General features: G+C 53.1%; 1 protein-coding gene across 5 annotated transcripts in view; it reads left to right on the forward strand.

The window, feature by feature from the left end:
- The window catches only part of SHANK2 (SH3 and multiple ankyrin repeat domains 2), a 672,941-nt gene that overhangs the window by 329,097 nt on the left and 330,432 nt on the right, over positions 1-13,412 (forward strand). For all 5 annotated transcript variants that reach the window (XM_033203947.1, XM_033203946.1, XM_033203948.1 and 2 more), the window contains 2 exons: positions 2,095-2,261; positions 11,736-11,849. In XM_033203947.1, the coding sequence (XP_033059838.1) occupies positions 2,095-2,261; positions 11,736-11,849 (281 nt within the window). The remainder of the gene's footprint in view (positions 1-2,094; positions 2,262-11,735; positions 11,850-13,412) is intronic.

The following is a 13,412-nucleotide window of genomic DNA, read 5'->3' on the forward strand; positions in this document are numbered from 1 at the left end:
AGAGACCACTCGCTTCCCTTGGCCAGTGCCCTGTTGGAGGGTGCCAGCTGCAGGTGGACGCTTTCCCTGTCTTTCTGAGCATGTGCCCGGGAGGGCCGTCCTGAAATCCTGGCCAGCTTCTTCCTGTGGATGCGTTTGTTTGTAAGGACTCCTGTCCTGGCCACTGTGCAGGTGCATCTCAGAGTACTTTGTGCAGCGTGTCCTGTCGCTGGGCCCTGTTAAGGTGTGTCTCACTGTTGGGTGTAGAAGTCAAGTTGAAACCATAGCTCTGTGCAAAATCAGTGACATACAGCAAGAACGGATATTTGTTCTTCTTCTGTGTTTCGCTGGGGACGCCGGGAACCGCACTGAGAGAACCGAGGTCACGAGTGATTTTGATGGAAGGTCCTGGGTGCTTCCTCGCCGGGTGTGACTGACGCTCACAGGGAGGTGGATAAAATGTCGGAAACCCAGGGCCTTCCTGGATCTCTTTCTCCACCTGAGTCTCTTTGGGTTTTTTTGTTCGTTTTTGTTTTTTTGAGACAGGATCTCACTCTGTCACCCAGGCTGGAGTGCAGTGGTGCAGTCATGGCTCACTGCAGCCTCGACTGCCTGGCCACAAATGATTCTCTCACCTGAGCCTCCCAAGTAGTAAGAACCACAAATGCAATGCACACCACCATACCTGGCCAATTTTTGTTTGTTTGTTTGTTTTGTTTTGTAGAAATGAGGTTTCGTCATGTTGCCCAGGCTAGTCTTTTTAAAAATCGTGGCAAAATAGGCCAGGTGTGGTGGCTCATGCCTGTAACTTTAGCACTTTGGGAGGCCGAGGTGGGCGGATCATTTGAGGCCAGAAGTTTGAGACCAGGCTGGCCAACATGGTGAAACCCCGTCTCTACTAAAAGTACAAAAATTAGCCAGGCGTGGTGGCGGGCACCTGTAGTCCCAGCTACTCGGGAAGCTGAGGCAGGAGAATCGCTTCAACCCAGGAGGCGGAGGTTGCAGTGAGCTGAGATCCGGCCACTGCACTCCAGCCTGGGTGACAGAGCAAGACTTTGTCTCAAAAAAATTAAAAAACGAAGTAAAATGGTGGCAAAATATATGTAACATGTAATTTACCACCTTAGAACCATTTTGAAGTGCACAGTCCAGTGGCATTCAGTGGAATACTTTCGAGTGCTGTGCAGCCGTCACCACCATCCATCTCCAGAACCTTCTGATCTTATGAAACCAAGACTGTGTCCCCATTGAACCCTCACTCCCCATTCTCTCCACCAGCCCCTGGCACCCCCCATTCTACTTTCTGTGTCCATGAATCTGACGGCTCTCAGGCCCTCGCATGGCTGGGATCACACAGTCTGTGTTCTATTGTGTCTGGCATATCTCACTAAGCTGTGTCCGCAAGGTTCACCTGCGGTGTAGCCTGTGTCAGAGTTTACTTCCTTTTTTCTTTTTTGAAGACAGTCTCACTTTGTCACCTAGGCTGGAGTGCAATGGTGCGATCTTGGCTCACTGCAACCTCCGCCTCCTGGGTTCAAGTGATTCTCCTGCCTCAGCCTCTCTGGTAGCTGGGATTGCTGGTGCCCACCACATTCAGCTAGTTTTTGAATTTTTAGTAAAGACGAAGTTTCACCATGTTGGCCATGCTGGTCCCGAACTTGTGACCTCAGGTGGTCCGCCCACCTCGGCCTCTCAAAGTGCTGGGATTACAGGTGTGAGCCACCACACCTGGCCCAGAGTTTACTTCCTGATGGAGGCTAAACGGCATTCCATTGTGTGTTTGGACCACGCTGTGTCTCTCCATTATTCTGTGGAGGGACCCTTGGGCTGCTGTGAACGGTGCCACTGTGAACGCGAGTGTGCAGATGTCTCCCCGAGTGGCTGCTGTCTATCCTTGCAGGGCAGACTCGTGAGTGGGATTGCTGGATCTGCCTGAAACTCTGACCACAGTGCTGACCCAGCCCGTTCTCGTCTTCCTCACTGTCTGGCGTCAGGAGTTCTGATGCGGCCGGCCGAGGCGCAGTGTGCGTTGAATGGCGTGGCTGTGGTTCTTGGAGGGTAGCTTGTGACCTCGTGACTCTGCTCTCTCTCTCTCTGCCCCCTTGCCTGGTCCAGGTCGCCTTTTGCTGCTGGTGCCAAGGACTCACTCTCGGCCTTCGAGTACCCGGGGCCCAAGCGGAAGCTCTACAGTGCCGTGCCCGGAAGGCTCTTCGTCGCCGTCAAGCCATACCAACCCCAAGTCGACGGCGAGATCCCCCTTCACCGTGGCGACAGGGTCAAAGGTCAGTGTCTGCTAGTTGTCCTCTGCTCCTGGAGTGAGGTCAGCCTGGGGCCCTTCAGCCGGCCTGCTGTGGGGACGATGTCCAAGGCACTGCTTCTCCATGGAAAGTACAGACCCCTGGAAGGGCAGGAATGGGGAACAGAGTGACGTTCCCAGAACCTTTTTCTCACTCTCCAGGAAGCTGCTGTGGTATCCTCAATGCTGGGTCTCAGGGATCGATGGGGACATGCCCATTGGGAATGAGATTCCACTTGAGAAGTGCAGTGGGAGAGCCAGATGAGGGCGCTGAAGAGCAGAACGCCTTTCCATCTGGAATCCCTAAGTCTGAAGTGTCGGGGTGGGCCCTGGCATGGGTCAGCTTTGGGGTCTCCAGGTAGATGGTCCGGTGTGACCTGAGGCCTGGGGCCTGCAGTGTTCAAAGGAAGAAAGTCTACCAGCTTGGAAGGAAAGATTCTCAAAGTAGAATCCTGGGAACCAGCGTTGAGAAGCCTGTGGGGTGCCACTGTCAACACTGGGTCAAGGGGTTAGACACTGTTCCTGGGGTACTGGGGAGCCAGCGATAGTTTCTGCCCAGGGGAAATCAGGTGTGTGAGGCACTGCAGGAAGATAAAAGTAGGGTTGGAGGGAAGTTGGCAGTGGTGGCATCTGAGGCACGCAGCAGAAGCAACATGGCAGTTGTGGGCTGCAGGGGTTGTGTGGGGTGGTAGGAACTCACTGGGTGGAGCAAGAAAGGCCCAGCACACGTGGCCAGCACACCCAGGCCCTGCCATTGGAGGGCAGGCTTCCAGAAGATGCATGGCACGGGTGGAAGGTGTGGCCCTTAGGGGTCAGTAGGCCCGGTTCAAATCCCGCCTTCCCCAGCTGGCTGCCGCCTGGCCCCCAGCAGGTAATTGACTCAGTTCCTTTCTCCGCGCTGCACACTGATCAGGTCAGCTTGACCTGGGTTACTGCAACATTCTAATGACGGCAGAGTCCCGCCCTCGTGCCTGATGGCCAGTGTTCCTGCTGCACACATATTTCATCATTTGATAGCATCAAACAAGTCCCTGCAGCTCTATTCATTTTTTTCAGTCATTTTTCTTTACATTAGATCGTTTCTACTGGTTATTGTTTAAGTTCACTTACCCTTTCCTTTGAAATGTCCCTTTAGCTGTTAAGTCCATCTTTTGAGTTTTATAATTTCAGAAATTATGTTTGCTAGCTTTTCCAGGTGTCTATTTTTATTGTTGCCTTTTATTTGCCAAGACCTCCTATTACTCTGTTGAGATTTTTTTGTTCATTAAAGACTTGTTTTTTTGTTTTGTTTTTACAACATTGTAGATTGGTAATTGTCACTTTAAAATCCCTCACACGTAACGCCATCAACTTGGCTGTCTCTCTGAGGACCAGTGCTGAGAGCCACCTTCCCTCCTCCCTACTGAGGCCAGCCCTGAGATGTCGGGTGATAGGGATGTCAAGGCCCCGCAGGTGGGGAGCAAGAGGGGCCATCTGTTCAGGGATCAGGGCCAATGCTGGCCTTGTTAGCAACCCCGTTCTAGGAAGTGAGAGCCGAGGTTCCTAGTTAGAGAATGTTTTCTGACCAGTCTGCACACTCAGGGCCACTCCCTAGGCCCACGTGGGAGCCAAGGAGGTTCACTGTCCCTCCAGAGCAGGAAGGGGTACATGGTCCTCCCGTCCAGGCCTGTCCCCATTGTCGAAAGGAGAAGCCTGGGGCTCAGGGGTTGGAGGGTGGGAGCTGCTCCTCTGTGAGTCCTGCCTGGAGCTCACTGATGCCCAGGGAGGAGGCTGGGGTGTGGCTGGCAGTTCCTGTAGGGCAGCCAGGTTAGTCCTGGACTTCCAAAGGGGCAGAGAGGCCTGTGAAGATGAACCTGGAGCCTGGGGCTGGGCATCTGTGGAGTCACTCAGGCATACCGACCCATGCTCCAGGAGGGGCAGAGCTGCAGACAGGCTCCCATGCTGTGAACTTGGCATGCATCCCCAGTCCCCTAGACATAGAGCAGAGGCCCGTGGAAGTGGGCACTGAACAGCTGAGAGTTCCTCGGAACGGACCCTGAGTTTGCAGCATGGATGAGCAGGAGGTCAAGGGAGAGGGCGAGCCAGCGATGAGCCCATCAGTGGGCCCGAGTCTCCCATAGGCCAGCAGTGGTAGGCAGACTTGAGGACCCAGGACTCGCAGGGGTCGTGGGACATGGCAGGCGAATCCACATCTCACACCTTGATTCCCGGCAGCTCTGGTGGCCTTCAGCTGTCCAACTCCCTGGGTTTGATAGAATGATCCAACAAAGGGAAGAAGGGAGGTCATGTGACTCCTGTCCAGGCCCCAGGACTGGGCCTCCTTGGCCTGTCTGCCCCTCCCCAGCACACTGGAGCCCAGCAGCACCTCCTCAAACATGACCAGACGGGAACCCGCCCCTCGCAGGAGTGTGGGGCGTGTGGGGAGCTGGGCCTGTCTCCCAGGGAGAACAGAAATGACAGAGCTTGGTTCCAAAACTCACACTTCAAAGGATCGATGGCAAAGGACTGCTGTTCTGAAAAGAGATTCGAGTGGGCTGCGCAGGCCATTTGCACACAATTGGCGCAGAGCCCCTTCCTGCTGCCAGCGGCGCCGCTCTTCCTTCCTGCCGAGCTGTCGGTGCCTCCCCCCTTCACGGGGTGGCCCGTGCATCCTTGCTGCCTGCATGGCAGTGCTTAGAGGCGGGCGGGTCGAGCTGATCCACTGCCTGCAGAGCCCAGGCCCTTTGGAGGAATTCTGTCCCCTTGACATCAAGGGAACAACCTTTGTGGGCAGGAATCCCAGTTGCCTAGCTGGCAGGGGCAGGTCTGGGAGGGTTTCCAGAGAAACCAAACTCATTTTTTGCAGTAGAAGTCGGGCCCGGGCAGCAGGCAGGCAGGGTGGCTGTGACAGGTCCCAGGGTGATCCTGGGGTCCTGCTGATAACATTGCTGCTCCTGGCTCTTTCAGAAGGCTAATTTACATCTCCTCCATTCAGTCCCATTTGGGAAGGGGTGGACGTTCCCAGTAGACAGTTGGATACCATGTACCTGGGAAAACATACCCAGCATTTTTCTCCTAAAATAAGGGGTGCCCAAGAATAGGTGTGTACATGTTCTGATTCCCCCACTGACCCTCCTTTTTTTTCTTTCTTTTTTTTTTTTTTTTTTAATTCAAGGGCTCTTCTTTGTCCTTCACTGTGCCTGACACATTCTTCCCTCCACCCCTGATAGTTCTTTATGCGAGATCTGGCATGAGGCCCCTGAGCCAGAGGCCTGTCCAAGCTGTGTACCCTGAGCCAGAGCCCTGTCCAAGGTGTGTACCCTGAGCCAGAGCCCTGTCCAAGCTGTGTACCCTGAGCCAGAGCCCTGTCCAAGCTGTGTACCCTGAGCCAGAGCCCTGTCCAAGCTGTGTACCCTGAGCCAGAGCCCTGTCCAAGGTGTGTACCCTGAGCCAGAGCCCTGTCCAAGGTGTGTACCCTGAGCCAGAGCCCTGTCCAAGGTGTGTACCCTGAGCCAGAGCCCTGTCCAAGGTGTGTACCCTGAGCCAGAGCCCTGTCCAAGGTGTGTACCCTGAGCCAGAGCCCTGTCCAAGCTGTGTACCTGAGTGCAGTTTCTCAGCCTCTCTTCCCAAAGTCCCTGCATCTGAGACATGAGGGGAGTTTGTTAAATGTGCAGATCTCCTGACCGTCCATCCCTACATCTGTAGAATTGTGTCTGCAAGGACACAGCCTAGGAATCTGAATAGTTAATGAGCTCCTCAGGTGATTTTGCAGCATTCCTGACTGTGACGAATTGTAGACCCTCTACAGGCAGGACTATGTTTTATTCTTGTTTCCCAAGCATGTGACACCGTGCTTGGAATGGGATAGATGATGGATGGATGCAATGGCTGGATGGGTGGGTGGGTGGGTGGATGAATGGGCAGGCATGCAGGCAGATGGATGATGGGCAGGCATGCAGGCAGATGGACGGATGGATGGAGAGGCAGATGGATAGGCGGGTGGGTGGATAGGCAGATGAATTGATGAATGGGTGGACAGGTGGATAGATGGATGGGTAGATGGATAGATGGATGGGTGGATGGGTAGATGGGAAGATGGATGAGTGGGTGGGTGGATGGATGGATGAATGGATAGATCTATGGAAGGGTAGATGGGAAGATGGATGAATGTGTGGATGGATGGATGGATGGATAGATGGGTAGATAGATGAATGGGTAGATGGATGGATGGATGGATGGTTGGATGGGTAGATTGGAAGATGGATGGATAGGTAGATGGATAGATGGGTAGATGGATGAATGGGTGGATGGGTAGGTGGGAAGATGGATGAATGGGTGGGTGGATGGATGGATGGATGGATGGGTGGATGGGCAGATGGAAAGATGGATGAATGGATAGATGGATGAATGGGCTGATGGATAGATGGGTGGATGAGTAGATGGGAAGATAGATGAATGGGTGGGTGGATGGATGGATGGGTGGGTGAGTAGATGTGAAGTTAGCGTTAGGTAGATGGGTAGATGGATGGATGGACGGGTAGATGGATGGGTAGATGGATGAATGGGTGGGTGGGTGGGTAGATGGGAAATTGGGTGAATGGGTAGATGGATAGATAGATGGATGGGTAGATGGATGGATGGGTGGATGGGTAAATGGGAAGATAGATAAGTGGGTGGATAGGTGGGTGGATGGGCGGATGGATGGATGGATGGATGGGTGGAAATGTGGTTGAGTTTGATGGGTGGATGAATGAGTGGATGGATGGGTAGATGGATGGATGGGTAGGTGGGAGGATGGATGGATGGATGGATGGATGGATGGATAGATGGATACATGATTGAGTTTGATAGGTGGATGAATGAGTGGATAGATGGGTAGTTGGATAGGTGGTGAGTGAATGAGTGCATGGCAGCATGAAAGAATGACAGAGCTTTCTAACAGCAGTGTGTGTTTTGTCCCATACTCTCACCTCCATGCTTCCGTCCTGGTTTTCCTCTGCTCAGACAACAGCTATCCCTGTGTTTTCCCATCAGCTCTTTCTTCAGGATTCGGCTGCCATGTCCCTTCCTTTAGGAGTGTCCCCGCCCCCACCATGCTCCATCTCTACTTTTTGGCCCAGGCCACACAGGCCTCTGATGCAGAATGTAGCACAGTGAGCGTGGTCATTTTAGGGGTTCATTTATTTAACAGATACATAATGAACCCCTGAGGGTTCCTGGCCATGGGAGAGGCCTAGGGAAACAGTGATGATTGACCCTGCTTGCTGGAAGCCCCCATTCTAGCAAGCAAAAAACAGAACCCATGACATCGCATTGCCAATGCTGGGGTGTGGAGGCGTGGGGGACACCCCTGTTTTTGTTCTGTGATATTAGGTGGTGGACAGTGAGGCCATCCTCCTCTTCTGAAGCTCCTTCAGGTGTTTGCCCCAACCCCTGCACCATCTTTGTGACCCCAGAGCCCAGCACAGTCCCTGGCCCAAGTAAGTCCTGGGTCAATTTAAGCAGAAGGAAATGCGTATTCAAGAACACCATGCATGGCTTGAAAGTAAAGATGGCCCAGAGGTACATTAGAAACCAGAGAGTTGGGTATAGAACAGGAGAAATGCTGGGTCTCAGCTCCTCCTTCCTCTGCAGTGACCTGGCAGGTTTCTGTACCCAGGCTGGGGTCAAGGGGGGAGAAGGTGGAGCGTAGCAGTGGGGTCGGAGCCACCCCTGCCCCAGCTCATCCAGTACAGGGAATCACTGCTGCTTTCCAGTTTGCAAGAGAGCTCCTGAGACAGGGAGCGGCCCACTGTGGTGGCCGTGGTGAGGATGGCAGGGCTGGCCCTTCTCCAACCAGCTGAGCCCACTGTGGCCACAGGGAGCATTTGGGGCCCATAGAGAGATCTGCAGTTGGTTCTCATAGGTGCCTTAAAGCCTCTGTGTTGGAGCAGACATGATGTTGAGGATGGACCTTCCTTCTAGCCAGATTTCCCAGGGCCCCCAGCCATGTCGTATATGCCCCTCCCCATGTCCTCATGCCCTGGGTGCAGTGCCTTCACCTGCTCTCCACCCACCATTCAAAGTGCTGCCTCTTCCTGCAGCGCTTGCCCCAAGTCTTGCCGTACCCCCTCCTTGCTTCAGTAGTCTTCCTCCTGCCCCTCGGTTTGGCTGGAACCGTTCTCATCTGATCCTCTGTGGTGGAGTCAGTCCTATCACACCGTGGCTCCCCTGTAAGTCTGGGGCTCCAGGGACAGGGTCCTTGACAATTTTTCCAGCCAGAGCACCCAGGGGCAAGGCAGGACTCCAGACTCCAGAATTCACCTGGTTGCCTGGTCAGAATTCACTCCCAGAATTCACCCTATTGTTCTGCATGGAGGAGGTGGGGCCACAGAGAGCACAGGAGACCCCGGGGTCCTTCAGCATCCCAGTGATGGGGCCAAATCTGGCCTCCCAGCCCAGTGCTCACTCTTGTACTGCTGGGTGGGGGGGACTTCCTCTTCTCCTCCACCTCTTCTTACCCAGGGTGTGGAGTCTTTACTTTTGAATGAATTGCATGAGCAAACAATGGGGTAGCCAAGCCCAGCCCCTTCCTCACTGCTTGAGGAACACCCATTCCTACCTGGACGCAGATGTTCTGTCAGGGAGGCACTCAAGGCACAAACCCATCTCTAGCTCCCATTCTCTGAAGAGGACCAGCAGGTACCATTTGCACAACCAGAAACCCAGAAGTGGTCCCTCCTCCATTCCCCTGCACCCTCAGCACAGATCCTGCTGTTTCTACGCCCCTGATGTGAAGGCTCCCCGTGCTGGGGCACCCCTCGCAGCACATCACCTCTGCCTCCTTGTACGAGCCTGCTGGAAACAGCCTTTCATATTTTTGGTTAGTCTTATAGTAATGATAACACATCCTGAAGTGCATATTTGATAGAGATTAAATATGGAACTAAAAGGCATGATTCTCCTGGAGAGGGGAGTTTGGAAGGAAAGTCAGGCAAGAGCATTGAGTCCTCATTCCACACTGGGCTCACGTGCCTCTGATTCACACATAGCAACGCTTATGAGCTAGATAGTGTTGTCGTGCTCTGATAAATTAGGAAACTGAGGCACAGAGAGACTGAGAAGTTTTCCCAAGCACTGCATAGCTAAGATGGGGCAGAGCTTCCGTGGAAGAAGATACCAGTCTCTACCTGTGCTGTTCCCTTCTCCCCAGGCCCATATGAAACAGCAGAATGACCTCACAGCAGTGAAGGAAGGAGAGCATGGGTATCTTTGTGGGCATCGGCTCCTAACAGCACAGCAGCAAGTCCTTGGCCTCCCTTTGCAGCCCAGGGTACTGCTCTGAGATGACTCTCTCAGGTCCAGGGTTCTGCTGGGAAACTGGGCGGCATATCCCGGTCAGCTGGGCTGAGAGGAGCCCACAGGCCCCACATTGAGTTTTGGAGGAGATGCTTCAGGCAGTGATGATTGTCCTGGTCACCTGGGATGTGGCTGATACGTTTCAGTTAGGTCATTTCTTCAGGTTCTTAGGAACTTATAAAGTGGGGTTTTCAGTTCCATTAACTTTGAAAAATCATGGGCTGAGTGGTTCTCTGTCTGGCCTTTGAGATTAACATGAGGGCTGGAGAAAAACACTTCTGGAGCCATGATTCCTCTTTCAGCTGGTGCCTTTGGATCCTGAGTAATTTAAAAGAAGGTAAAGATGTGGAGAGATCAGATTGTTTTCTCCTAAGTAAGATACAGACCGGCTCAGTGGCTCACGCCGGTAATCCCAAACACTTTGGGAGGTGGAGGCAGGCAGATTGCTTGAGCTTAGGGGTTTGAAAGCAGCCTGGGCAACATGGTGAGACCCTGTCTCTAAAAAAGTAATAGTAATAATAATCAATGAGGTGTAGTGGTACATGTCTGTCATCCCAGCTACTCAGGAGGCTGAGGTGGGAGGATCGCTTAAGCCTGGGAGGTCAAGGCTGCAGTGAGCTGTGATGGCGTCACTGTGCTTCATCCTGGGTGACAAAGCAGGACCCTGCCTCTAAAAAAAAAAAAATCCTAAGATATAGATTTTCCTTCCTCACTTTGCCACTGCAGGCTTTGCAAGCTTTATGACAGAAATAGTTATCACAATGGGGCCGTGGGGACCGGTGGGGTCCTCGTGTCCTTCCCCCTACCCTCTAGTGTCATTGGGCTTATGTCCCTCACCCATGCTCAACAGTTGAGTTTAAAAACAAACATGCTTTATTCTTCCAGCGGATGTTCACTGAGGGCCTACTGTGCACCCAGCACACGGCCCGGGGAGGGGTGCCTGTGTCTGGACTCAGCAACTTCCACCCTGGCTGGGGTGGCCATGTCTGTCCAGCGATGTACGTGGTCCCCAGGACAAGGTCACTGTGTGGCCACCATCCCTTCTCTCCTGGGGAATTGGCTTCTTTCAACCGCAAGCCAGAAAGAAACCTGCTGTCCTTGCCAGCAACCACGTAATGAATAGCTTCCTGATTAATAAGCCAGCAGGTTGGTGGGCCAGGCCTCCAAGGGGCTGGTGCTGACTGTGAGGTTTTCAGTGCAGTCCCTTCCATTTTAAGTGAAGATAATTCCATGTCCACACCATTGTCAGACGATTCATGAGCTACTCGCCCATCCACTGCTGTGATTTCTTTTTCTTTTCTTTTTTTTTTTTTTTGACATGGAATCTCACTCTGTCACCCAGGCTGGAGTGCAATGGCACGATCTCTGCTCACTGCAAATTCCATCTTCCAGGTTCAAGTGATTCTCCTGCCTCAGCCTTCCGAGTAGCTGAGAGTACAGGCATGTGCCCCCATGACTGGCTAATTTTTGTATTTTTAGTAGAGACAGGGTTTTGCTATGTTGGCCAGGCTGGTCTTGAACTTCTGACCTCAGATGGTACACCCGCCTTGGCCCCCCAAAGTGCTGGGATGACAGGCATGAGCCACCATGCCCAGCCCTCTGCTGTGATTTGTCCTTCCCCACACTTGTTTAAAAGATCTAGGCATAGTCGGGCAGGTGGATTTTCTTTCCTCTAGGCCTTCTGTCTCCAGTTCTTGCCCAGGTTAGGAGGGGAAGGTATGACGTCATCATTTCCTCCCTGCTTTGTGGCAGTGCCCCCTGACTCCACTTTTATATCTGAAATCATTGGTGGTAAGGACAGCCAGGCACCATTGTTCCATCTCATGTGCAACACTGAGAGATGCTGCAGGGCTGCCGTGCACATCCATTTGTATGACGTGGTGTCAAATACGTAAAGAGGCAAACATGTCAGCGCTTCATTCCTGTCTCATCACCTGAGGGGCAGAGGACACCTGTGGGCTGCAGTGGGGATGCTTCAACCCTCTTAGCACTGTCAGCGCTGAAGGAAGTGCAGCCACTTGCTCTGCAGGCCTGGCCAAGGGTACACTGATTCTCCTGTCTCTGCCTAGCCCCCCTCTTCCTGTTCACCCTCAGGCCCTCCACGTGCCCCGTGCTAACGCCTCTCCCTTTTTGTCGTCTCTAGTTCTGAGCATCGGCGAAGGGGGCTTCTGGGAAGGCAGCGCCCGCGGCCACATCGGATGGTTTCCGGCGGAGTGCGTGGAAGAGGTCCAGTGTAAGCCCAGGGACAGCCAGGCAGGTAAGACAGGCGCTCGTGGCCGCCCACCCTTGGTCCCGCGGGCCCATCTCAGGCCCGTGGTCGGTGTTGTCCGTGGCAAGATTCGGCCATTGCGTTGTAGAAGGAAACTGAGTTGCAAATTCAGGACTTTCTAGATCTTTGGAAACAGGTTGGTTGCTTTCATTCCTCTGGGCTTCATCCAAACCAGAAATTCCTTACAAGATGGTGTGGAAGCTTTTAGTTAAAAGGCTGCTCAGTACACGTCCCAGAAAACTTGGACCGTATGTTCTAGCCGTCAGAGAAAGACATTGGGGGGTTGATTAGATTTCTTTTTCGATCTCTTCTATCGATGGCATGAAACAGGCAGCTTCCCATGTGCAGGCGAGACGCTCCCGTGCCACCCTGAGAACACATAGCAAACGCCTCCGTAAAAACTGCTCGAAAGAGTTCAGTGTTCCGACGGGAAGCCATTCCAGCATCTCTCTTAGAACCTCCAGATATAGCACTTGCTGAAAATCGTTTCGAAATTGATTGCCAAGAGATTGAATTGATTAAAATGTGAAGAGCAGACCACTTATATAAAATGGTACCGAGTGTGTGTGTGTGTGTGTGTGTGTACACACATGAGAGTGGGAGGAAAGTGAAGCCGTAAGCGTCTCATAGGAAGAAAGCAGTCTGCATGTGAACGGCGTCTGGCTTTTAGTAGAATCCCAGGCTCACAGAACATGTGTCAAGCAGCCACAGTCACTGCGGCCACCAACCACGCACACCTTCTTGCGCAGAGCCCGCCGTGTCTGAGCTCTGCCCAAATGGGCCCGTTGCCCTATTTTTGAGGTTCCTAGTCTAGGGGCTCACTAGGTAGCCCTCCGCCGTCTGATCAGATCTACCAGGGCCAGCCAGGCCCTACAGACATGTGCTCTGGAAAGCAAGGAGGAGTCTGTCCTGGACCCGGCTGGCTCTGCAGTCTCTAGCAGGGAGGCTCAGTGGGTTTTCGGTCTGAGATCTTGGCTTCAATGGGGGCTCAGTTCGTGCCGCAGCTTCCCCGCTGATGAGTCCCTGCTCAGGCTTAGACACCAGACGGTATTGTGGGGTATCAAGGTAAGACATGTCCCAGACTTAACCATGAAGGAAGCTGGGAATGTGCTCTGCTCGGAAGGCGGCCGGGTGGGAGGGACTGTGTTTTTCTGGATGTGGCGGTGACAATGTTACCAACAAAACTGGTCTTCCCAAGAATGGGGTCTTTCCCTGTTGTGTGCTACACAGCCAGCATCCAGAAGCAAAAGTGAGCTTCAGACAGCACAGGCTTTATTTGATGGCCATGGAACGGAGAAGCAGGAGCTTGGCTCACAGATCCATTTCTCAGCTCCCAAGAGCTGGGAAGTCACAGAGCTGGGGTCTCTGTAATGAAGGGATTGGGCATTAAATCAAGGGGAAGAATATTCACGTCTTTTCTGGAAATGGGCAGGGAGCTTCTCAGAACCGGTGTGCCGCCTTCCTTTCTGTCCTTTTCTGGTTTCGTTCTGTTGTTGTCATGGTGATTGTCAACTATCCTGGTGCTGGTGGGAGGGTCATTTAGCATGGAAA

This window comes from Trachypithecus francoisi, unplaced genomic scaffold, assembly GCF_009764315.1.
Source record: "Trachypithecus francoisi isolate TF-2019V2 unplaced genomic scaffold, Tfra_2.0 Lachesis_group8, whole genome shotgun sequence".
Classification (NCBI taxonomy): domain Eukaryota; kingdom Metazoa; phylum Chordata; class Mammalia; order Primates; family Cercopithecidae; genus Trachypithecus; species Trachypithecus francoisi.